Genomic DNA, 26,393 nt, shown 5'->3' with positions numbered 1-26,393 from the left:
AGAAATCAGCAAGCTCAAAAACTCCTCAAAACTCTTACTGAAATAGACTGGTATAAGACCAAAATCTGCTGAACTGTGAGATACTGGTAGTCATAGTAATCAAATACTTCAAACGCAACATAACCCTGCCTTGGCTAACTCATACTATGCCGCCATCTGTCAGCATCTAATTCATTCATACCAATCTTCTTTAATTGTTTAGCACATAACAACTCCAGGTTGGATACAGTTTGTTTATATTTGATGTTTCTTAAAGACCACTAAACCTACCCTCACATTTATGAGGCATAAATTTTGAGCCTTCAATGGATGCAAATTTAACAGGAACCACTTTATCTAACAATTTGGAAATGCTGGATACCATGACATGTAAATCTGTGGTAATCCATGTTTTCTCTTCCAACCTACCATATTATGGGATTAAATGTACTTTTCCCTCAAACAAAGATGTTGGGGATGCATGTTCTTGTTCTACACATGCACACACATTTCAAAGAAAATTGGCCTGATTGATATAGTAAACATTGATATAGATTCTTTCTGCATGCCTAATTTTGCTGAAGTGTTTATTCTTTCTGCATGACTAATTTTGTTGAAGTGTTTATCCACATGACCTTTAAACTGCCAATTGTTTCTGATGATTACATACCAAGTATGTATTCAATGTGCCCTATGGTACCCATTTATATATGGTACACATTTTTTGTATGCAAAAGGTATGTATTCAATGTGCCCTATGGTACCCATTTATATACGGTACGCATTTTTTGTATGCAAAATATTATTTCTTTACTAGTACAGAGAGGTGGTAGGAAAATGTTCAATAATAAAATCAAGTATCATTAAATTGAAGGAAGCCAAAATATGGACTAATCCATAGATACCGCTTCAGCTATAACATACATCTCACACATGAGACCAAAGTGAATCCAACTTGATAGGAAAAAGCCATAAGGCAGTCACATACCCTTGGAGATGGCTTATCAGAGTCCCAAAATATCTGAATTGCTTTCTCTAGCTCCTTGCGCACTTTCATGTTGTCAAATGGTCTGCAGTACACAACAATCTCTTTTCAGCACAAACACAAACATTATCTCAAAATAGTTTATTTTGTGAAAGAAACAATAACAAGAGCAGTTTATCTAGAAGTTCACAAGACATGCATCATGTACCTGTTATCATTATTGTCTAGGGCATTCTATTTTTGCATCAAAAATTGTTGAAAATGTAGCTTCAAAGGTGATTCTGCATTGGTCAAGTGCCATGACATGCATTGAATCACCAAAATTCTCTCACAGCATAATATATTAAATATTTTCTAAGTTTGGACCTTAGGCCTAGAATCAATAATGTAAAATTTGATTTTATCAGCCACTTTTTCTTTTCTTTTCTCTTCTTTTTTTAATAAAGTTAAGAGGTAAAGGAAGAGTATATCGTGACCATTGATTTCATGTGTGGAGGTGCAATCTCAGCCCTCCATCACTTTGGAGATTAGGTCAAGAAACTATAAAAGAGGGAAATGAGTTGTTGGAGAGTTTAGTTTGATTTGGCACAAGAGCTAGGCATTCAGTAGAGATAGGAAGTCGAAGTTACACCAAAGTGTGATCAGGACAAAGGCATATTTCAGGGGCAGCGAGTAGACCTGAGGAGGACCAATTATACAAGCCAAACAGGTCGATTTAGAGGAGCAGAAATAGACTGATTTGACAGGGCCAAGTTGAGCAAATTGATTGGGCTGAAGGGGGCCGAGTTGCTCAACCGATTTGACTAGGCCATACATGCCGATTTCCAGTGAGCCGTACAGATCGGATTTTGCTGGGTCATACAAGAAAAATTCCATTGGGTCGTATAGCTAAAATTGGGTTGAAGGGCTGAAAAAATCTGGAAAATTTGTTGTTGTAAATTCCTAAGAAAATATTTGTTGTAATAAATTTTCTAAAGTTGAATAAAGAGCCCAAGTTTGTTGGTTTTCCCCATATTAGGGTTTCCAGGGTAAAAATTGTGTCAAATATTTTTTACTAGTCTAGTGTATTGTTTGTTTAGTATTGTTGTGCATACTGAGTTAGGAACCCATAGTATTTCTTGTTATAAAATTTCTTACCTAAGGAAATTGATTTTATTGAACATTAAATCTGATCTGGGTTCAAGAAAACTAACACAGTATCAAAGCATTAGTCTATAAGTACAAAACCATGGGCGTTTGACACAAGCTATCAGCCCAAAGGAGTGTGTCTTCAATAAGCAGGTGTTTAAGGGTTTAATTCACCATGGCTACCAACGTTCGATATGAAGACAAATTGGAAGGATCCTCAAATTATCTTCAATGTGGGGCTCGAATCATAGTCGTCCTCGAGGAAAATAAACTCTGGAATTTTGTCAATACCACAGTTGTTCCACCAATGTCAGATCCAATAGCCCTAGACCCGCACAAGGTAAAAGAAGCAACGGCGCAAAGGATAATTTTGGATGCAGAAAAAGATCACCTTATTCCACATTTGTCCAAGAAGAAGACAGCAAAAGAAATGTGGGATGCACTCACCAATTTGTACCAAAGTGACTATCAGAGTTAAAAGATGATACCGAGGACCAGCTACACACCACAAGGATGTCCAAGGGTGAGGGCATATCTTCTATTTGACCAGGATCACTCAGCTACACGATGATATAGCAGTTGTAGGAGAAATTATACCTTAACAAGAACTGATGTGTATAGCCTTGAATAGCTTTACGAAACAATGGGATGTGTTTGTCAAATTCATTATAGATCAAGAGCACCTTCCTACTTGGGAAAGAATGTGGAATGATTTCATTCAGGAAGAGATCAGAGAAGAAGCTCAGCAAGGTGACCAGAAGAAGAAATTTGAGGAAGAAGAAGAGAAACTTGCCCTAGATAGTAAGGGTAAGATAAAGGCAAAGAAAGGGCCAAGTAATGGGTTGACTTCTAAAGGAGAGAAGAAAAAGGACCTCTATAAGATAAAGTATTTTGCTTATCATCAACCAAGAAACTTCGCCAACCAATGATCTAATAAGGAAAAAAAGCAAACAGAAGAAAAAGGTTGTTGCTATAGCTAAAGTAAATAATTTGCAGCCAGATTTGAAAATAAGTTTTCACTCATTACCTGTCTCTCAAGTTCAGTAGCCACCAGTGTGTGGTTTATTGATAGTGGGGCTTCTTGCCACATGACAGGAGTGAAGCAGTATTTCACTAGCATGAAGGAGAAGGAAATGGACTTCTACAAAGAACTTGGAGACAATGCCAAGTACAAGGCAACTAGAGTTGGCACTGTCAAGTTTCAAAGGGAGTCTGGTAAACCCTTGTTGGTGGAAGATGTGTTGTAAGTTCCAGGAATGACCAAAATTCTAATTTATGTTGCTATCTTGGAAGACAAGGGTTATTTTGTGACCTTTGAGGGTGATGTTAACCACTGGAGTGGCACTTGATGATTATACGAAGATTCCATGCCCAAGGATGTACCAAAGGACACTTGTACCATCAGATATCATCAAAACACCAGAGTTTTTAAACTCTACTTCTACTTCTCATCATTTTCTCTTGTACCCAAATTCCACACCCTACGGGAAATTGTAATAAGTGATGCTAGTAATGATGAGTTTTGAGTCTGTAACAGGCCTGGATAGCTTGGGACCTTGCCAACAAGTGAGTATTACTCTGGGAGGTCTTTTTCACTTGGTTAATTATTAACTCACTACCAGGACTTAATAATTAATCGAGTTTTTCCCCCAAATTTACCCCAAAGCTGACGTACGACTTGATGGTGAGGCCTTGGGTGAGTCCTAGTGTCTAGAGTCAATGTATATTACCATACTAGATCACACAAAAAATTTAGTGGAATTTGGTTAGGTTTAGGTAGTCATTTTTTAATTTTTTAGATTTCTCGTGGGTCAAAAATCACAATAAAAATTGTATATGTAATGTAATAAGTGTCGTCTAGAGAAGTTGTATGGGGTATGAGTAATAAAAATTACACCTCTCACCATCAACTTTCTACAATGAAACCCTTTGAGAGGTTAATAATGTGTTATGGACCCTCAAAACCCACATTTCCTAAGTTTAGTGGAAATTGTGGCATTTAATTAGGTTAGAATTAGATAAATTATTGCATATGGCAGAATGACGTGGAAATGACTTGGAAATTATCATAAGTCAAAGAGTTGAGTCAAGGGACATGGAGGATGACTAAGCACACTACATCATAAATACACCATTATTTCATAAAATCGAATTTCTCAGAGATAAAGCAACAATTGCACATGTGGAAAATCGAATTAATTAGAGGAGCTCATGCACTGAAGGAATATTCGATTGAATATTTGGACTGAGGATTTCGCAGGGACTTCTCTCACCGTTAGCTTTGAGTGCTTCTACACTTAGCACTTCACTTTGGAGGATTACGAGTTTCACTTTGGAGGACCACGAGTTTCTCTTGGAGGAGATCACGCAATTCCTAGGATCTACACAGAGCTACCTTGGGATCATCTACAGATGTGACCTCACTTAGTTTGAGTTTGCATTTGTTGACTGGAGTTATCACGGTACTTGCATTCACTCATGGATGAGTTTACTATGCCATATATGGAATTCGATTTCCCTTGAGGTGCACATATGGAATTCAATTTTACTCTGGTGTCTCTATCTTCTCCACTTTGATCTTGACTTATTTTTCCTTGGGATCCGCTCCAACTTCAGTTCTCACATGCATTCTTCTTTGGGATTTGCTCCCAACACTCTGTATAATGAAGTTATGGGCTCTCAGATTGCATCATGATATGAGCTATTGGGCTTGAAGAAACTTTGTCATTTTGTACTTGCATACTTTCTTAATATAATCAAGACTTTGGGGCTATCTGGTTGGTGTTCTCTTGGAGTAATGAGGTGATTTCATTTCATGCTATTGCTATTGTGTTTAATTTCTTTTGCATATTGAATTAATATTAGTTTATACTTGCCATCTTGCTTAGATTGATATGTGCAAGCTATCTTGCACATATCATTGATCTAGAGTAGTATTCTAGGGATAAGCTTGCCAATTCATTTTAGGAGGAATGTTTGGTCTATAATATTCATTATATTGCTTTAATCCTTTGTCCTTTGCAAAGTAATACTTGTTCAAGTGTGTAGGAAAGATCTTTTGTATGGTGTGTAGGAATCCATCTGGAAGTGGGACAAATCTCAATTAGATCAACTCACCGCTAGAGTCAAAGTGATCTAAGACTCCGCCATTTTTTCACTCAAAGTCTTCCATCCAACGAAGAACAAGAGGGAGTTTTCTTACACTATAGCTACTTGATCATCCATTTAAATTTAAAATACTTCTTTGATTTTAGCTCTTTCAAAGTTATATCTACTATTCAAGAGTCATTTCCAAAGCTAGGCAAGTATGGGGGTTCACTCTCATACTTGAGCTAGTATTTTGTACATTAAATTGTAGTTTAGTTTTGTTCCTAGTTTCACACTAACAATTGGTTTTGTTTTGCAGGCCATAGGCTTAAGCATTGAGCAACAAGGAGCTTGAGGAGAAGCATTGGGAATCTACTCACTCGTGTGCATGCAGGACCTCCTCACGCTATTCAAGGACTGATTTCTAGGGAGGTCATAAGCATTTGAGGGAGAGTTGCAAACTCATCTAGGTCGTGGGCCTTTTGAGCCTTGTAGATCTACATTCCTTTTGAAGAGAGTCTAGTTTTGTTAAATTTCTATCTTTGTAAGGATCTCTCTCATATTGTGGGCAGCCCTCTTAGAGGCATTTTTACCCATTTCAAGCACCAATAAAAGATAAAATTTTGTTTGAGGGAGCTTGGGATTTCTCCCATGGCATCCCCCTTCCTCACTTGGAAGAGGATCTTGTGGGTGGACTAATTTTGTTTCTATTTTTTCTTAGCTTTCTAGCACTTAATTTCATTTTGTGCGTGCTTAAAATTAACACATTTCACTCCACATGCAATTTTCTTAATCTTGTATTTAAAGTAATTCTCACATGCATAAACTTCAAACTTGTAAACTTTAGAAAATCTTATCTCATGTGTAAACACTTCATACATTGGCAAGTTTTAATTGTTTCATAATTTCCTCAAGTACATGTTTCACTACTTGGTAAATTTATGCTATATGTCATGGAAACTATTGGAGCGCTATCATTTATTTGAAACAAATTGTAGTTTAAATCAATCTATTCCATTTTACTTGTTTATTTTCCATTTAATGGCACAAACACATATGAGCTCACTTACATCTTAGTCTCTCAAGTTTTGCAACTATCTTATTTCTCTTTGAAGCATTTGCATGTAGCGTTATTTTAATTGGGGAATTAACACAATTTGCATTTCATCTATACATTTTAGTATCGGAAGACCCCAAGTCTCACTAAAATTTTACCTCCAACATAAGTTGGTTGAAGTGGTCATCTTGGAAACCCTCTACTCCTCTATTGACTCCTCACTATGAGATCTATATCTTTGGGCGACAGTGAAACGTGAGGATTGAAAAGTTCAATTGCAATCTTGTTGTAGAGGTAATTAATAAAATTAACCAATAGCACTTTCCATCATATTTACTTTACTTGTCTCTTGATGTTTTGAGTTGTTATATTGCAAAGTTTACTTTCAATAGCCATTTCAAAGCAAGTATTGATATTCTTCAAATTGGTAATAAGTGCTTTCATTTCATGCTCAAATCTAATTCCATATTGACATCTTGATTTAGCATTTAGTATCTCCTATTTTACTTTTTCCAAAGTAAATTTTTTAATTGTTAAGTTTTGGCAAGATATGTTTTGATTCATGAATTGAATTTATATCTTACAAATATCTTGTGCTAACATCTTTTGTTTGCATTTCAAGGTTACTTTGCTTTCATTATTGGAAGCATTGCATCTTTACTTTGAGCGAAATGTATCTTTTATTTTGTTGAGCAAAATATTTATAAGGCACTAGTTTTATGGTTTCCTCATGTTAATGATTTTCATTGTTATTGCTCATATCATATTTTGCTCATTGATCATCACTTTCACTATAGCACTCTCCTAGAACCTCATATCACTTTTAACTTAACTTTTCATTAGGGACCACACCCCTTAGCTAACCTAAGAGATAGCTTAGACGGAGAGAGTCGGGAATAGTGTGACAACCCCTTCTCTAAGTTCCTCGCCACCAACCACACCTTGTGGGGTTGAAGGCTTTTCTCACTAACCTATAAGTAGGTGTAGGCGGCAGGAGTAATAGGTGGCAAGGTGTATATTCGACCTAAGGATTCCAAGACAGCCAAGGCGATACGAATCAGAAAAGATAACATGTTTAGACTTCAATTTGAACCAGCACAAGCATTACTGTGTGGCAGCCAAGAGTTTGGCGAGTTATGGCATAGGAGGATGGCTCATTTGCACCATGGAGCACTCAATGTGCTCAAGGAGATTGTGGCAGGACTGCCAGAGTTCAGGGTCGAGCAACATGATGTGTGCAAGGGTTGCGCATTAGACAAGTATGCCAAGACCACCTTTTTGAGCAACAATACTAGGGCCAAGGGCATCTTGGACCTGATGCATTCAAATGTGTGTGGGTCCATGTCAACAGTGTCCTTAAGTGGATACCACTATTATGTAACCTTCATAGATGAATTTTCCAGGAAGACCTAGATATACTTCTTGAAAAAGAAGAACAAGGTTTTCTCCTAGTTCAAGGAGTTCAAAGCCCTTGTAGAGAACCAAACAGTGAGAAAGTTTAAAACGCTCAAGTTTGATAATGGAGGCGATTACACCTTGATGCCTCCAAGGACTTTTGTGCACGTGAGGGTATCAAAAAAGAGTTGATGGTTCCATACAACCCGCAAAATAGGGTTGCAAAGCAGAAGAATAGGGCCATTATTGGAGTGGCCAATGCTATGTTACATGACAAAGAGCTACCTCTATTTTTATGGGTAGAGACTAGCAACACTATTGTTTATTTGCAAAGCCGAAGTCCACATAAAGTGTTGGTGTTGACACATGAGGAGGCTTTCATATGAAATAAACCAGATTTGTCACACATTCGCATCTTTGGTTGTTTAGTATATAGCCATGTTCCTTCTTGTTCCTTCTGAAAAGAGGACCAAGTTAGAATCTACTGCAAAGAAGGGAATTCTTGCGGGATACAATGCAACCTCAAAGGCCTATAAGGTTTACATTCTGGTAGTCGGGAAAATAGTGTTATGCATGGATGTGATGTTTGAGGAGCAGAGGGCTCTCAAGAGGTCTTGCAGCACAGATTCCTATACAGTGGAGGTTCAAAAGAAAGAGACACTAAAGACAAAAATAGTACAAACACCTCAAGTTACCATGACACAGTTGTGAATAGAATGATCAGGCTAAGCAAGAGGAGCAAAGGGTAACTCTCTCTCAGGCTCAAACTTCCAGCACAGAGAGGAAGAAGGCCAAGTGGGCAGAGCAAACACTGAGAGATGCTCAGGAGTACATGGGTACTCCTAGATATTCAATCAGATAGAGCAAGGCACCACAGAGATATTCAAGCTATATGGCGTTGATGAGTGAGCTAATTGAGGTCAAGCCTTCTAGCTTCCAAGAGGCATCTGAGCATCAGGTGTGGATGGATGCTATGGTGGAAGAGTATTCTTCCATCATGAAGAACAATGTTTGGGAGGTTGTGCCACGACCAAAGGGAAAATTTGTGGTTGGCTCTAGATGGGTCTACAAGATTAAGCACGCTACAAATGGTAGTGTTGAAAAGTTTAAGGCCCAATTTGTGGCTAAGGGGTTTTCATAGAAGGAAGGGATTGACTACGATGAGACCTTTGCCCTAGTAGCCAGATACTCATCCATTAGAGCAATAATTTCTATTGCAGCAGAAATGGGTTGGAGGATTCACCAAATAGACGTGAAGATGGCCTTTCTCAATGTTGTGGTTGAAGAAGAGATTTATGTTCAGCAACCAAAGGGTTTGAAGTGCATGGGAGGGAATCCCATGTATGCAAATTGAACAGAGTGTTGTATGGACTCAAGCAAGCTCCTAGGGCACATTATACCAGGATTGACAACTACTTGCAAGGCATGGGATTCACCAAGAGTGAGGCAGACCCAAACCTATATTACATTCAAGTCAAGGGTGAGCCTCTCATTTTGGTGTTGTATGTGGATGACTTATTTCTCACAAGTTGCGAGAAGCTCATAGCAAAATGCAAGAGGGACCTAGCAGCAAAGTTCAACATGAAGAATTTGGGGTTGATGCACTATTTTCTGGGCTTGGAGATGTGATAGAGATATGGAGAGCTCTTCCTCGTACAAGGGAAGTACATAGTTGAAATTCTAAAACGATTTAGAAAGTTGGATTGTAAATCCATGTCTACGCCATTAGTGACCAGATGACTGATGTTTCCAAATCAAAGACAATGGACCCTACATTATATAGACAATTGATTGGCTCTCTCGTGTACTTGGTCAATACTAGACCAGACATCTATTTTGCAGTCAATACGCTCAGTCAATTCATGGTAGAGCCAAAGAGAGTTCATTGGGTAGCTACAAAACATGTGTTGACATACCTTTGAAGTACAATTGAGTATGGTTTGAGATATACTCAGATGAATGGAGTAAAGCTAGAAGGATACACCGTTGTTGATTGGGCAGGTAGTACAGCTGACAGAAAGATCACTTTTGTGCATTGTTTCAACTTTGGATCAAGAGCAGTTTCTTGGTTCAGTAGGAAGCAGAAGTCAGTTGCACTAAGTTCTGTTGAGGTCGAGTACATGGGCCAGCGTGGTAGTTTGTGACGAAATCTAGTTTTAGAAACTTCTTGTGGGGCTATTTTATTAGGAGATGGAGCCAACTTTGATTCACTGTGACAATTAGCCCGATATCAAGCTCTCGGAGAATCTGATGTTTCATGATAAGTTGAAATACATTCAAATCAAGTACCACTTCATTCGAGACTGTGTGTAGAAGGGGATAGTAAAGCTACATTAGGTACCAATGGATGAGCAAGTGGCAAACATTCTAACCAAGGCTTTGATGAAGGGAAAATTTTTATTCTTCATAGATAAGTTGGGGGTGGTGCAGAACACATTACTTACTAAGAGGAAGTGTTGAAAATATAACTTGGAAGGTGATTTTGTATTGGTTAAGTGCTATAACACAATGTTGTTAAAAGCGCGAGCGGGATTTAATCGGCGCCGGGAAAAAAGCGTTTGGCACAAAAATATTCATTTTTTTTCATTTTTTTCAATTTTTTTAATATCTAAACCATCTACAACATAAAATAAATACATTGACACATAAATATGATAAAAAAACTAATATATAAGATGTTTAATATCATTTCTAGCGCTAAAATCACACATAACATTGAATCATGTCCTGAATAGTAAGTCCTGAGTCCCAACTCAGCCTCAAAATATCAACAAAAAATATGATAATGTATCTCATCATGTCATAATGTCATATACAATAAAATGAAAGTCTAATCCTATTGATTTCCTCTGCCCCTCTTGCGAGAAAATGGCACAACTTTCTCTTTCCCTCTAGATGTAGAAGCTGGTGCCTGTGCTGGTGGAAATGGCAGTGGAGTCTGACGTGCTCTAGAAGCTGAAGAACTAGTAGTAGCAGCTACAGGAGGCTGAGGTAGACGGAGACCACGTCCTCTACTGGTGGTAGTGGTAGCCCGGGTAGGCGGTGTCACCTCCTCCTCCTGCTCCTCCTCCTCCACCTGCTCCTGCTCCTCCTCCTCCTCCTCCCCCTCCTCCTCCCCCTCATCCTGCACTAACCAATCATCAGTGGGATCCATGAGAGGCCTCTCAGTCTCAACCCTCCATTCAGCAGTGGTGTCAATCCCATCCAATGAGATGGCTTTCGTATCAGGTGTCCTCTCTAGTTGTCTCACCCACAATCGAAGAATGTAGTAGACATAGACCATGTCATTAAGTCTATGGGACTCCAACCTGTACAAAGTTCATGAAATAATAATTAATAATTAATATTATAAAAAAAAATATTGTTTAAAACTTTAATGAATTCAAAAATTTATTTGGAAATTTGCAATATTTTAAATGTTTAGGTGTTAACCTATTGCGCTTCTTGTTGTGTATTTTTTCAAATACACTCCAATTGCGCTCACATCCCGAGGAGCTGCATGTTTGGCTGAGGATGCGTACGGCAAGCTTTTGCAAAAGGGGTACTCTGCCACCATACATCTTCCACCATGCGTCTACAACAAAATTACAAATAAAATTTTAAATAAACATAAGAAAAAAATGGAATTTGAAGAGACAATGAAATTTGAAACAAAGTTACAAAGTACAAACTAAAAAATACCTGGCATTTTAATCGTCCTATCAGTGACAGCCATCTCAAAGCCAAATGTGCCACCTGACATCTTATATGTCTCAATTTGTCTAGAGATCTCTATACGTTCTTCTGGAGATCTCACCATCTTCTGGACACAGGTTAATAATCCTTCCACGACCTCAGCATCAAAATCAAACCCACATGCATAAGAAAATGCAGGGTTCAGGAAAAGCCCAGCAGCATGAATGGGACGATGGAGTGTGTTGTTCCATCGCTCATCAATGACTTCCCATAGAAGGAGTTGTCTCTGAAACCCATCATCTCCCTTATCATCATAGTAGGACCGAATGGCTTCTTTGGCCCTGTCCATGGCTTCATACAAATAGCCCATTGCGGGCTTCTCACCATCAACCAACCGAAGAACCTTTACCAAAGGTTCAGTAACAGCGCACACCTCCTGCACTCCCGCCCAGAAGTCTTCCTGGTATGAAACTAGTCTGCACACGGCCTCTCCTTCTGGTTTGCGGCTCATTGACGAAGCACGCCACTCCTCTAAAAGAAACATTCTCTTCAAATCCCACATAGAATTCAAGAGGGATTGAAGAGATATGAAACTCGTCGCAAACCGTGTAATGGCGGGGCGCACCAACTCTTTGTTGTTGGTGCATTTTCTCATCAAGCTAAGCACAGATGTGTGATTGTAAATAAATTTTGTGATGCTTTTTGATGAGTCAACAATCTCTTTGACAAAGGGAATTTTCCCTATGTCCTCTAACATCAAATCAATACAATGGGCAACACAAGGTGTCCAAAATAAAGTAGGATGCCTGTCCATAAGCATTCTACCAGCAGCAACATAATTTGCAGCATTGTCCGTTATGACTTGGACAACATTTTCTGCACCCACCTCCAAAATAAACACATCCAGCAAATCACATAAAGTTCTTGCATCTTTGATTTGATGAGTTGCATCAATAGATTTGATAAACATAGTCCCCTTGGGACAACTAACCAAGAAGTTTATAAGGGTTCTCCCCTTTTGGTCAGTCCAACCATCTGACATAACAGTGCATCCTGTTTGTGCCCATGATGCCCTAAAATCCTCCAATCTTTGGGTGCAGTCACGCTTTTCATCTTGAAGAAGCCGGCCTCTGAAATCATGAAGAGAAGGGATTTTGTACCCCGGGCCAACACTGGCAATAGCATCAACAGTAGGTTTGAAAAATGGATTATTCCTTACAATGCTGAAAGGAATATCACTCCAGAGGAGAAATTTTGTCATCAACCTGTCAGCTTGTTCTTTTTCAGTTCTTTTTAGCATTGAACCGATAGTTGGTTGTGAACCAGGTGTGGTTCGAGGAACAAAATATGATGATGCAGCTACCGGATTGACTGACGCTGCAGTAGAACCAGTGCCACTTGGCCCACTTCCTTCAGCTGACCTTTTTAGTTGCCTTTTGAGTTCTTCTTTGGCCTCTCTAGTGTGCTCTAATTCTCCCAATGCTCTCATGGCTCTTTGGATAATTTCAGGATTTGTATTTAGACAGGGCCCCACATCATGTCCAGGGATTTGTGCAAGGTGGAACTTCAACCTGTACACCCCCCCGAATATCTCCTTTCCACACAACTTGCAATACAAGTTTTGTCTATCATTCGGAGTTTTAGGTTCACCATATTCCCAGAAAGGATCCAATTTCCTTGGCATGTTTGTTTTTGAATTTTGAATTTGCAAACCTATGGAAAAATAAGGATTAGGAAATAGGAATTTAGGATTACATAATACAAATTACAATTTAGCATTTAAAAAATTACAAGTTAATTATTTCCAAAATCCCAATTTCCAAACCCAAGTTACCCAACCAAATGCCAATGGCAAATGCCAAAAAACAATGAAAATTCAAAAAAAATAAACAATGTTTAAAAAAATTGAGAAAATAAAAATAAAAAATTGGTTCTCATAGTCATAACAAATTACCCATCCCAAATCAATGAAAAATTACAAAAAATTCTTTAAAAACAAAGTTTTTATAGAAGCAAAACAAAAAAAAATTAATCTACATACCTTTTTTATGGACAAATTGGTGATCTTGTCTTGGATTTCTCCTAAAAACACTTGGATTCGCTCCCAAATTCGACGGAAACCCTTCAACGCCTCTCCCTCACCTCTTCTCCTCCTCCTCCACGCGGCGACAGCATAATGACATAAAAAAAAATCGTTTTTGCCTATTAAAAGCCCGCTGCCCCGCGCCTCTCCGATTTTTTCCGAAAAAATCGGTATAAAAAAAAAAACCGCGATTTTTTGGGATAAAAATCGCGATTTAAGCGGCTGGGGGATAAACTCGCGATTTTAACAACACTGCTATAACATGCAGTGAGTCACCAAAATTCTCTCACAATAGAATTAATTAAATATTTCCCCAAGTTTGGAACTTAGACATAGAATCAATAATTTATTTTTTTATTCTAGCCACTTTTCCTTTTTCTTTTTCTTTTTCTATTTTTATAAAGTTAAGAGGTCAACAAAAGATTGTATTGTGATTGTTGATCTTGAGAGTGAGGGTGCAATCCCAGTCCTCCATCACTTTGGAGATTATATCAGAAAATTATAAAAGGGATATGGGTTGTTGGAGAGTTTAGTTCCATTTGGCACAAGAGTTGGACATTCAACAGAGACAGGAAGTCGAAGTTACAGCATAGAGGCAAATTTCAGAGGCAACGAGTAGGCCTGAGGAGGCTGAAATATCCATGTTGTACAGGTCGATTTAGAGGAGAAAAAATAGAACAATTTCATAGGGTCGAGTTGGGAAAATCAATTGGGCTGAAGGGAGTCGAGTTGATGGGTCGTACAAGCCAACTTCCAGTGAGTCATATAGATTGATTTGGCTGGGCCATACAGGCCAAATTCTACTGGGCCATACAACTAATTTGTTAGGTCGAAGTGCTGAAAATTTTTGGGTAAATTGTTGTTGTAAATTCCTAAGAAAATATTTGATGCATAGTTGCGGGGGAGCGCACCCCCCTCAAACCCGCTCCCGAATTGCGCTCCAGGCGGGAGCGGCTCTGGAGCGCGCTCCCAAAATCGCTCCGGGACGGGAGCGATTTTCTGGAGCGCGCTCCCAAAGGACGGGAGCGATTTTCTAGAGCGCGCTCCCTTAAAAAAATTTGCGCTCCCTGCCCTATTCGGGAGCGTTTCGACGGGCGCCGGGAGCGATCCGGCGGAAAAAATTTCCGCGGATGCCAAAAAAATCAAATTAAAGGAGCGAGGAGCAAGTGCTGAGGAGCGAGGAGCAAGTGCTGAGGAGCGAGGAGCAAGTGCCGAAGAGCAAGTGCTGAGGAGCGAGGAGCAAGTGCCGAGGAGCGAGGAGCAAGCCTGCAGAGGTAAGTAACTTAGTAATTTAGTTAGTTTAGTTAGTTAGGTAGTAATTTAGTTAATTTAATTTAGTTTATTGAGTTTAAAAATCATGAATTTAAATTAAATTAATTAATCCCAATAAATTAAATTAATTTGCAGATTCAAGAATCAAAACCCTACAAACATCAAACACCATAGACCTGGCTATATTTCTTGGCATTTTCCTCTTCCTGGTCCCTTTTATGGTTATTATGGTGCTGGAGAGTAGGAAACGGAGGGGCCAAACTGAAGAGGGGGATGAAGAAGCTGGAGAAAGTCAAATTGGTGAAAACCCCGGTGAGGAGGAGCTGGAGGAGGGTGAACATGACCCTCAAAAAACTAAACAAGACCAAACTCCATTGTGGAAATATGTTAACAGGGCTGAAACAGGGAGAGGGGGTGGAACCACTAAATTTCATTGCCCCCATTGCAACACTGATTACACAAGTTCATACACCCATGCTAGAAGACACCTCTGCGGGAAAAGGCCATGGGATGGAGACAAACAAATAGGAATCAAAACTTGTACAGCGGTGTCAACAGCGGATAGAGCCAAATACATAAGGGAAGAGGAGGAAGCCCAATACAAATCAAAAAAATCAAGGGGTTTCTTTGAACCAAGCTCGCAATCACAAAGAACTCCTTCAGCATCCTCCCAAGGCAGTGGATATGGAGGCACAGGGTCATCATCTTTAAGACGTAGAACCATATCAGATTTCCTTGATGAGGGGTGTAGGAATGATGTGGATTCAAAGGTTTACAGGTTTCTCTATGCATGTGGGATACCATTCAATGTTCTTCGCTCACCTTATTGGCACGAAATGGTTTCTGCCATAAATGATGCCCCTAAAGGATACAAGAGCCCTGGGTATGACAAGGCAAGAATCGTTGGCCTTGATCATGAAAAAGCAAAAATATCATATTCTTTGAATAGAATGACAAGTTCTTGGACTGACCATGGGGTGTCCATTGTATCTGATGGATGGACAAATGTAAAAGGCAAGCCATTGATAAGTGTTTTTGCTGTGTCTGTTAGTGGTCCCATCTTTCTAGCTACACATGATTACTCAGACAAGTTCAAGACCGCCATCAACATTGCAGCAGCATTACTTGAAACAATTGAGCGTATTGGCCCATACAATGTCATCCAAGTCATCACTGATAATGCTCCTAATTGTAAGGCAGCGGGAGCAATTATTGAGGATAAATACCCCAACATATTTTGGTCTGGATGTTTGGTTCACACATTGAACCTTCTGTTGCATGATATTGTCAAGAACCAAAATGAACAATACCAATGGATTGGTGATTTTTACAAGGCAAACAAATGATAAAATTTATTACAAATCATAGCAATACCCATGGCCTTTTCCGCAGTCACTGAGATTGGAGTTGTTGAAGATTGCGAAGACCAGATTTGGTAGCTATTACCTCACCTTCAGGCGCCTTTTGAAGGTAAGAGAGGCATTAGCTAGCATGGTATCAAGTCCACATTGGCAGGTATTAAAGGAAAGGGCTACAAATGTAGCTGACATGGCAGGTTTGGAAATGGTGGAGGAGGCCGCTCTTGATGGGCAGTTTTGGACAAGTGTGAGGCAGGTATTGGATTTCACCAAGCCAATTTATCACATGATTCAGTTTGCAGATACAGACAAACCAGTGATTGGCGAGGTGTATGAGCAAATGGATACCATGTTGGGGGAAATAAAAGACATTGTTCATAATAGAGATCCCAACTTGTACAAACTGATTCATGATTGTGTGTGTGAATGGTGGAATAGGCTGAATCTTCCACTACATTGCTTGGTGTATATCCTTACGCCAAAATACTACTCTACATCTTGGTTGGGCCAACCTGCAGCAGGGGGTGGGGTTAGGACCAAACCCCATTTAGATCTAGAGGTAACTAAAGGATATTTGGAAGCATTAGAAAAGTTGGTACCTGACAGGGAGGAATGTGCCACTGTGCGCTTTGAAATAGGCAGATACTTCAGTGGCACTGGTTTGTATGGTAACTTCCATGCAATGGACGACAGAGATAGATTTGATACTCTCACATGGTGGGAAACATATGGCGGGCATGGACTTTTGCCAAAATTGGCAAAAAAAGTTCTTTCACAGATTGTAAATACTTCTTCTGCAGAGAGGTGTTGAAGCACCTACAGCTACATACATAATGTGAAAAGAAACAGACTCAATGAAAACCGAGCAGAAAGCTTGGTTTATGTGCACTACAACTTGAGGTTGTTGAGTCATTATTGTGATCGGGTTTATGAGAATCCCACATATAAAATTTGGGACAATCACCCAGAGGATGACAATTTGGAGGATGGCATTGTACATATTGAAGAACTGGAAGAGGAACTTGTAAGGGATGAAGATGAAGCAGCTACAGCATCCATGCCACCTCCACCTCCACCTCCACCATCCAGTAGCAGTGCTCGAGGTCCGAGTCTTGTTCCTTTGCTGTCGCCACCTCCATCTACACCCTCACGTGGAGGTTCTAGTTCTGGTCGTCAGTCTGTGCGGGAGACTCCTAGAAGACCACCACGACCTGCTTATACTCCTGGAGACTCTCGTGGCAAGGGCCACATGTAGATTCTGATTTACAGTTTACTTGTCTTTTTTAGTTTCTATTAGACTTTAGTTTTCATAACTATTGAGTTTTGAGTCCTTGACTCTTGACTCTTTCATATCATAATGATATTTTTTGTAAACAATATATCATTGTGACAATGAAAATTTGAAGTTTGAAGTTGGGCCTTGGCAATTATAACTCATTGGTAATGATGTGAATTATGAATATGATGCTTCGTGAAAGACTATAGTTGTTTCATTTCATTTCATTATTCATGTTTCATTTTATAAATTTATAACATTTCATATCATGTTAACAGTTAGAAGTTAGGATTTAGAAATATCTTAGATATTACTTCTTATAATGGTTAAACTTAGCTTACAAGTACAACTTTGGTGATCAATGATGATAAATGTTATTGAATTTTCAATTTTGAAAGCTTGAAGTTGAAACTTTAAGATTGAATTTGATGAATCATGATTCATGAGACTCAATATGTTGCAGTTGTAATATGTATTTTACTAACTTGTGGACATGGTTGATGACGATTATAATTTCTAGAATCTAGATGATTGATGTGATATGGTTCAATGATCAATCTATGTTTTTTTATGTTTTTTATGTCTAATTCATCATTCTACATGTTTTTGTTGACATATATGTATCAAAAATTTAAAAAAAAAAAAAAAAAAAAAATATATATATATATATATATATATATATTTTAAAAATCGCCCCCGGATTCGCTCCCAAACCAGGAGCTTCTGAAATGGTCGCTCCCGCTCCCGTTTTCGCTCCCACTCCCGCTCCCAAGCAACATGGATTTGATGTAATCAATTTTTTGAAGTTGAATAAAGAGCCCAAGTTTGTTGGTTTTCCCCATATTGGGGTTTCCAATGTAGAAATTGTGTCAAAAAAATTGATTTCCTAGTTTATTGTTTATTTGTTCTATTGTTCATACTGAGTTAGGAACCGAACATTAAATCAAAACTAACAAAAACTCGATATATAGAAGATTCACACCATTACCATGTGAAAACAAGAATTTGAATGCATACCTTTGATTTTCTTCATTCTTTTTTATCAGCTTTTATTGACAGTTTGAAATTGACATGATAAACTTCCATACTTTTCAGACACAAAAGACATGTCATTTTACGGGATAGATCTTAACCTGAGTTTTGGTATTTTGGTATTATCTAGTACCACGGGAAAGGTCATTTGTAAGAGTTGCACAACAACAAGGAGAAAAAAAAGGTGTAGAATATTATAAGTTTATCACAAGATGTACAAGGACATCCCTTGACAAAAGGAAAAAATATTTGTTGCACAACAACAAGGAGAAAAAAAAGGTGTAGAATATTATAAGTTTATCACAAGATGTACAAGGACATCCCTTGACAAAAGGAGAAAATATTTTGCACATAGTAACTTCCATGACAATAGGGCCCACATTGATACGGTCATGGCTCAGCAGTGAAGATGGTTGCATGTCAGGCCCCCATCAAGGTTCAATTCCCCAAATGCATGAATAAGTTGGTGTCAGATGCATGTCCAAGTGTTTTTATGGGAATAGTGTAACTTTCGAGATTAGTCCAAAAAAAATTACACCATGCTTGGTGTGCTTCATAACAGTTGGGGTACATGGTGTACATTCAACCCCTAGATGGTTCAAGACAGATTGGCACACAAGAAATAGTCCTTGATGGATTTGCACAGTGGAGATATCTTGCTCAGTGGATGCTTAACCTCAAACTGTCACTAGCTTAATGGCATTGGAGTTCTCTTGATAGTTAAGGAACTATTTGTTCGTTATCTAATGGGGAAGAAGATAGTGGATCTTTTATGGTTCTATCACCGTCCAACTGTTTTTGAATTGTTTTATTCAATGATTCTAAATGTTATGATACATGAAATAAATCAAATAGAAAGGATCCTATGAGAAAAATCATTGAATTTTCAGGTCTCTTGGGTCATTTACATAGTATAACCAACCATTTTCCATCAGTTTGGTGGACACCCTTCATCGAGGCCCCATGAACGATCCATTTCCTTGTAGAGTGCCCTAGATGGGATGAGGAGTGTTGTGCATCTTGGAGGGCATCAAGCCCTAGTTGGCATATGATAGCTTGGATTCTTGTTCAAAGGATCTAAGATGGCTTAAGGATGCTTAGGGCTTTGCTAGCATTCTTGCAAGGGAGATTAACCCAATGGAGTACATTACCTACAAAGACGAAGTACATGGGGGTTTGTGACGGGGGGATGTGGATTTTCCTTGCACAATTACATCACCTTGAAGCCATTTTTATGCAGAACATCACCTTGGAGTAAGACACATATACTTAAGAGTGCAGTGCATCACTTGTGTTGGCCTACAAGTGCTCATTGTAGGTTGCTTGTATGGGCTAAGGCCCACATTGTATTGTTGGCTGCCCTTACCCCTCACATAAATAGAGGAAGGAGAGAGGCTTTCCATTGTTGATTCACTCACTTGTAATCACTATTTTCATGATATGTGACCTCCAATAGAGTGTGCACTAGCCTCTTTCTCTTTCTGTAGACTCCTCACAAGTGCTCTCTCTCTCTCTCTCTCTCTCTCTCTCTCTCTCATTGCTAGGATTTCTTGGAGCATCTTGGAGTCCAGGATTAGGATTTATCCCTTGGAGATTGGAGATTATACTTTTGTGATAAAACCCTAGGATGGATTTGTGAGGAAGAAGAGGAGGAGAAGACATTTTGCCTTGAAGGATGTGTTGGAGTGGTTCTTACAAATCGAATCTTCTTTGTTGCTAGGGCTTCGTTGATTTACACTAACTAGGGTTTGGAGAGCTGATAATATTGGTACTAGCCTTGAGAGAATGCTATGGGTATGTATATCTACTTGATCTAAGCAAATTAATGAAGTTTTCTGCTGTTCAAAACTCGTACAATTTCCATATTTGATTTTCAGCAATATATGTTCCTTATGCATTGTTATTCACAGCCATATGTCTTGCTGATTTAACATACTAAAAGAAAAATTGTTGTGATTCAACATCTAAGTAAATAATATATGGGGTTGTTTTTACTGCTGCCATACTGTTATTGTAATGTTGTTATTATTGTTGTCAAGGAGTATTTTCAGATTTGGTTAGTGGCTGATAAGTTGCCCTAAAAGGGCTGAAACTTATCCCTTTGGTTTCGTATCTTTTCTCCTTGAATTGTCAGTATGTTTGGGTTGTTTGGAAATGAAACTTTGTACTCCTTCCATTGTTGTTTTGTACCTTGTTTTATAGTAGCCTTAAGGCTGAAAATTCACAGGACTAAGATCTAAGAAACCTTCTAGGTTGAAGGTGAATTTTTATTTTGCATTAAATTCTGCATCACGAGAAATTTCCACAAAGAAAACCCCACCATAACAACTTATATGAACAAAATCACTTGTGTTCAATGTGTTTTAGCAAAAAGTGGCCCCATCCATAACTTGATCTTCAATGCCAATTCCTTACGTGGATTATGGGCCCACTCGTGACAAATTGCACATATGGGCATAATGGCATTCCAGTAGCATGGGAGGTGTTTGCATTTGTTTATAGAGATTGTGGAGCAGCACAACAATGATGGAATCCAAATTCAGGCTCCAATAGTGCAGAAACGCTTCATGTAAAATGAATATCCAAGTGTTTGATTCTCAATTCCATTTAAAATATGTATACATGTAGACAAAGTCAAAGTGTTGCATGCAACCACTAGTTTGAAATCCATCTAAGCAATGCAAATGGGTGTTTAAGAAGAAGTTGAATGAAGAAGGTAAAGTGGAGAAGTATAAAGCTCACCTAGTAGCAAAGGGATATTCCCACAAAAGAAATTGATTTTGGTGACATTTTTTCTCTTGTTGTTAAATTAACTTCTATTAAATTTCTTTTTTGTGTTGTTGATGTTATTGATATTGAGGTAGAGTAGACGGATGTAAAAACAACATCCCTACATGGGGATATTGAAGAAGAAATCTACATGAAACAGCCAAAAGGTTTTGCAATGAAGAGAGAAAAAATTGGTTTGCAAGATGAAAAAAGTGACTATATGGATTAAAACAATCTCCAAGGATGTAGTATCGAAAGTTTGATATTTATATATCGAGAATTGGTTCCACAAGGAGAAAAATTGATCACTATGTGTATTTCAAATTTGTTGATGATTATTTTATTTATGTGATCTTGTGTGTTGATGATATGTTGCTAATTAAAAAAACATGGAAACCATCAAATATGTCAATATTCAATTGCCCTCTAAATTTCACATGAAAGATCTTGGTGCTACAAATTTTATTTTGGGCATGGAAATTAAAAGAGATCAAGCAAACAAAAAACTATGAGTCAATCAGAGGATATATGTTGAGACAATATTGCAGAAGTCTAATATGTAAGAATGCAAAGCAATCAAGGCCACTGTTCCTATAGGTGTAAAATTATCAAGAGATTAGTGTTCAAAGACACGAGAAGAAGAAGAAAACATGTTTTGTGTTCCCTATGCTAGTGTTTCTAGTAGTTTTATGTATTCAATGGTCTATACTATGATCAAACATTGCCCATGTAATAGAAGTTTTCAGCAAGTATATGTCAAAACCAAGGAAAGAGCTATTGAAAGTTGTAACTAGGTTCAGTCTTCACAATTGTCATTATCATTATGTATTTATATATTTTATGTAAAAACAAAAAAGAAAGAAAGAAAAAAATATATTTTTCAAGCATGGGTTTCATGCTCAAATCCAGATCTGCAATTAGATTCTGTAGATTTTGCCCCAAAATGTATAAATATGTGCTGCAAACTCGCTGCCCTGAAAAAATGTCTGCAACACCATTAATTTTTAGATCAGCGATATCTCCTCCATCCGGACTCCGATTCGGCCAAAAAAAAATTTGAAATCGGGTATTTTTTCACAAAGAATCCAAATCTGCAATTAGATTTTGCCCTAAAATGTACAGATATGATCTGCAAACTCGCCGCCCAAGAAAGTTCCTGCAAAAAATAAAAAAATTATCCACTTTCGCCCAAGAAAGTGCTCTGATACCACTTGTTATAGATCTGACCTGAAAATATATGAAATGATACCAATATACCCAATAACTGTAAATAATCACCAGAAATAACAAGATCTGAATATAGAAATGCTTCTATTTATGGATATCAAACACTTAAAATAGGGCAACACCATACATTCACTCCTTAAGGAAGGAGAACACTCCACAAGCCATATGCATGTTCATACAATAATCCTTGACATCTCTCAATGTGGAGTCTCTAGCCTCTATATAGGCCTCATACATATAATACCATGGGTCATTACCATGGTTCCCTCAATACCATCTATCTAATACCATGGGCCCATTACATTTTTACTAACTACTTGTGTTCCCTTACATGATACCGGTTAACCACCTTATTTATTACTATGGCCCATCCAATTATTACATTATTCCCTTGGGTACCTTCCTTTGTACCCCATATTATCCCCCCTAGGTATATAACAGTTGGGGAGACAAGCAAGCTCAAGGGAAGGCACATTTTTCTTCAGCAGTGGTTGACTGTCCACTAGAAATGCGCCTTGTGCCCAATGCTAGCGCAATTTTCTACTGCAGTGGTTGTTTGTCCACTAGAAATGTGCCTTGCACTCAGGAAGGCTCATTGGAAGAGGAAATAGTGTAGTTGGCTAAGGCAGGTAGCAGAAGGCCTATCACCTTGCCCAAGGAGAGGCTTAATGCACTGTGAGAGGGAAGAGACCTTGTATGGCGCAGTGTGCTTTTGCAAAGGGCCACTATAAATGCTTCACACGCCATACAAGGCAAAATTGCTCAAAACTCAGTGCAGTGAGTCAGTACAAGCAAGAAGGGTTAGGTGACTATGCTTTGAAGGTTCTGAATGTGCAGCCATAGGAGATGACCTTAAGAAAGACTCAGTGCACAAGTCTAGGAGGGAGAGATCTCATCAATAAGGTTCATGAATAGGCAGTGTTCATCACTTGGTGAAGGATTAAAGTTTTCATAACTTGCACTGGGCAATAGGACCAAGAAGAGCTCCAAAATGGCTAACTGTGGGACCAATATAGTAAGAGTGGGAAAAGCATCCGAACAAGGCTCAAACATAGATAACACACATGGAAGCCAGGAGAATGCACAAGACTTATGAACAACAATCATACCTTGAAACCACAGCAAAGCGACACTTATTTTTAAGTGTGAGAGTTAAAATGCCACATTGCAACAATTAGAATACAAGTTGCGGTAGAAGTGTCCACCATGACCAAAAAGTGCACTAAATTGTAGGAATGTGTCTAGCATGTATTCTTATGATATGTAGAACCATCTAATGCAGAAGAGTGCGCTAGAATGCTCTAGTGATGTGCAAAGGTGCGACACATACAAGAATGAAAATAGTTAGAAATGACACTCACGACAGCAAGAAAACATGAAAATGACACTTGCAAACGCTAAAGAAATTGAAAACAACACATGCCATAGCGAATATAACATGAAAATGCCACTTGTTAAAGTGAAAGCAAGCAAAAATGACAATCACGAAAGTGAAAGCGACACTTATGAAAGCAAGGGTGTGCGAAAACGACGGTTGGGAAAACTCACCGAAATAGAGGTGCAATTGCAACCAAATTGAGGAGGACTATTAATGAAGAGTGTGCACCGACTTTCGACATAGGTCGAACATTGCGGAGGCACTGTCTTGATGGACTGCACTATCCCTGTTCAAGTTTGCATAAAGGAAGTGCGCTTATGAATTCATCAAGAACTAAGCATGTGTGAGCAAGTGACTTTGACACTTAGAGTTTGAGAAGAAGACTTAAATATTTAGTAAACAACAATCGACCATGAAGTGACCATAGAGCGACAGATCGTAATATCCTCAATAGGCTCCAAAATTCAAGTGTAAGCAAAATTTTGGAGGGTGTCGATCGCAACGTCAACACAACCCTAGGATGTGAAGAAGAAGAGAAAGCATGGCCTATTAATTTTAGGACTAAATTGTTCTTTGTATTAGATAATTTCATTTACAAACTTCTTTATCACTTACATATTGCATTCACCCCATAACATCATAACACCATTACCAATTATGTAGAAAGAACAATAACATAAACAATGTAGTGGAACAATAAAGAACAACAGAAGAAAAGCATGCACAAATAGGGACACTATGATTTAAGTCATCAATTGTTCAACAAAGATACAAAGTACATCCATTATGAGATACATCAATTACAACTGGACTTCAAGGTTAATCCAAGTCAATTCACAACTACGTTTGTGAATTGAATGAAATAAGATCAAGAACGAGAGTTGCTTTCTCATCACTGTTTGGAGTGGCATCATAAGAAACATCAACACTGATCATTGTCGTCATATGTCATAGAAGTAAGGGCATTGTCCAGGATTACTGCCTACATATTCATTGTCAACTGAATCATAGAAGAACTCTGACCCATGTATCTAATACATAGTTGAATGTATCATAGCAGAACTTTGCCATATGTATTATAGAAGAGCATAGTCATATGAATCACAAGAGTAAGAATTTTGCCATCATTTCTCACACGAGCAAATCACTTAGAACAAGTCACAATCATCATGGTTTGAGTCATCATGTATCATGGTTACCAATATATATCAAGGTAACAACCATCAAAGATAATGCCATAAAGAATATTGTTACTACCAAGCCTAGGGTTACTGAACCATATCTAGGATCATTGTAAGACTTTATTTATCATGTCATTGTTATATTCATGTACCATTGTCATACACTTCAAATCTTGTTCATACAGGTTACCGGATGTTCAAATCACAGTCCTATAGATCACTTATCTCAGACATATAGATCAATATATATAGTCATAAGCTTATGATTACAAGCCATAGAAACATAATGTGAACCAATACAATATCACTAACTTACATTGCCACCGCAATATAATACCGTGTCACTGTGTCTATCTCAGAGCAATGCCATTTGGAGAGCAAAACGATGCCATTGTACTAGCTAGCAATGCCACCGATCACGACACATAAGAGATGCCACTATAAATATAGTGAGACCCTGCCACTCTATAATATAGCGATACTATGCCACTGTGTAATCAATTAATCCAACGATGTCAATCGTCAAGTGGTGTCATGTTCAAATAAGTGAATGCCAATATAGTCAAGCGATGTGATGCCCATACAGTATAGTGAAGCAATGTCCATATGCCCATACAGTACAATGAAGCGATGTCCATATGCCCATACATTATAGTGAAGCAATGTCCATATGCCCATACAATACAATGAAGCGATGTTCCTATGCCCATAGTACAACAGTGATACCCATACAGATTATAGAGTGATGAGCCAGCGAAGCGCAGAGTATAAACAACCCACATGTATCAAGTGCAAGTCTCAAAGATTAGAAATACGAACCATTGTTTGAATGTGAACCATAGAGAAAAAGTAAAGCCACAGAACCATATGACACACAGATACAAGGTGCAAGCCATTTCAAAGACTCATTGTGCACCTCAGAGAGTTTTGTGAGCCTTCACTAAAATATAATGAGCCATTACAGAATATGCGATGATCACAAGTGATCCAAGCGAGCTACAGAAGACTCAAGACTTTTTTTTTTTCCGAATGGACGAAGAGACGTGCCAATATATAGAGGTTTATCCAAGCGAAGGGTCATGATTATTGGGGCTAGCCAGCTAACACAACCCTTTTGAATTTAATCTTGGAGGGAATTCAAACTTAATATAATAATTTATATATTTTTTTGTTTCTTAATGGAATTGGAGCCGATGTTGTAAGTATCCTTGGAGGGAAAGCCACAGATTTAAATTTTGTCCACAGTTAAATATATCTTGCTATATAACAATATTTTGACCACTTTGAATCCTACTTAGGGTATTACGGAAATTCATCCCAAAGCTACCCAATTTCAACATGGCCATTATCAAACACAGGTAGCCAACCTATGTATGATTTTTATGCCAAGGGTATGGTTTCTAATCAGCTCATAAGTCTCTATCGAGCTGAAGATTATGGTCAAGATTATTTTTCAGATGCTGGAAAACAATGTTGAATTATGAGCAAATCATGTTCATGATGTAGCAGTT

At 38.3% G+C, this 26,393-nt stretch overlaps 1 protein-coding gene across 1 annotated transcript in view; it reads right to left on the bottom strand.

The window, feature by feature from the left end:
* Positions 1-26,393, bottom strand: part of LOC149260193 (thioredoxin-like fold domain-containing protein MRL7L, chloroplastic) — a 139,244-nt gene that overhangs the window by 85,779 nt on the left and 27,072 nt on the right. Inside the window, exon 3 of the mRNA XM_089419855.1 lies at positions 968-1,049. Coding sequence (XP_089275981.1) covers positions 968-1,049 — 82 coding nt within the window. The remainder of the gene's footprint in view (positions 1-967; positions 1,050-26,393) is intronic.

The sequence above is a fragment of the Pinus tabuliformis genome, chromosome 6 (genome assembly GCF_031772625.1).
Source record: "Pinus tabuliformis cultivar Carrire ecotype Pingquan chromosome 6, CPIR1, whole genome shotgun sequence".
Taxonomy (NCBI): Eukaryota; Viridiplantae; Streptophyta; class Pinopsida; order Pinales; family Pinaceae; genus Pinus; species Pinus tabuliformis.
Note: the sequence above shows the minus strand (reverse complement) of the source record. Positions and strands in the feature narration are given on the sequence as shown.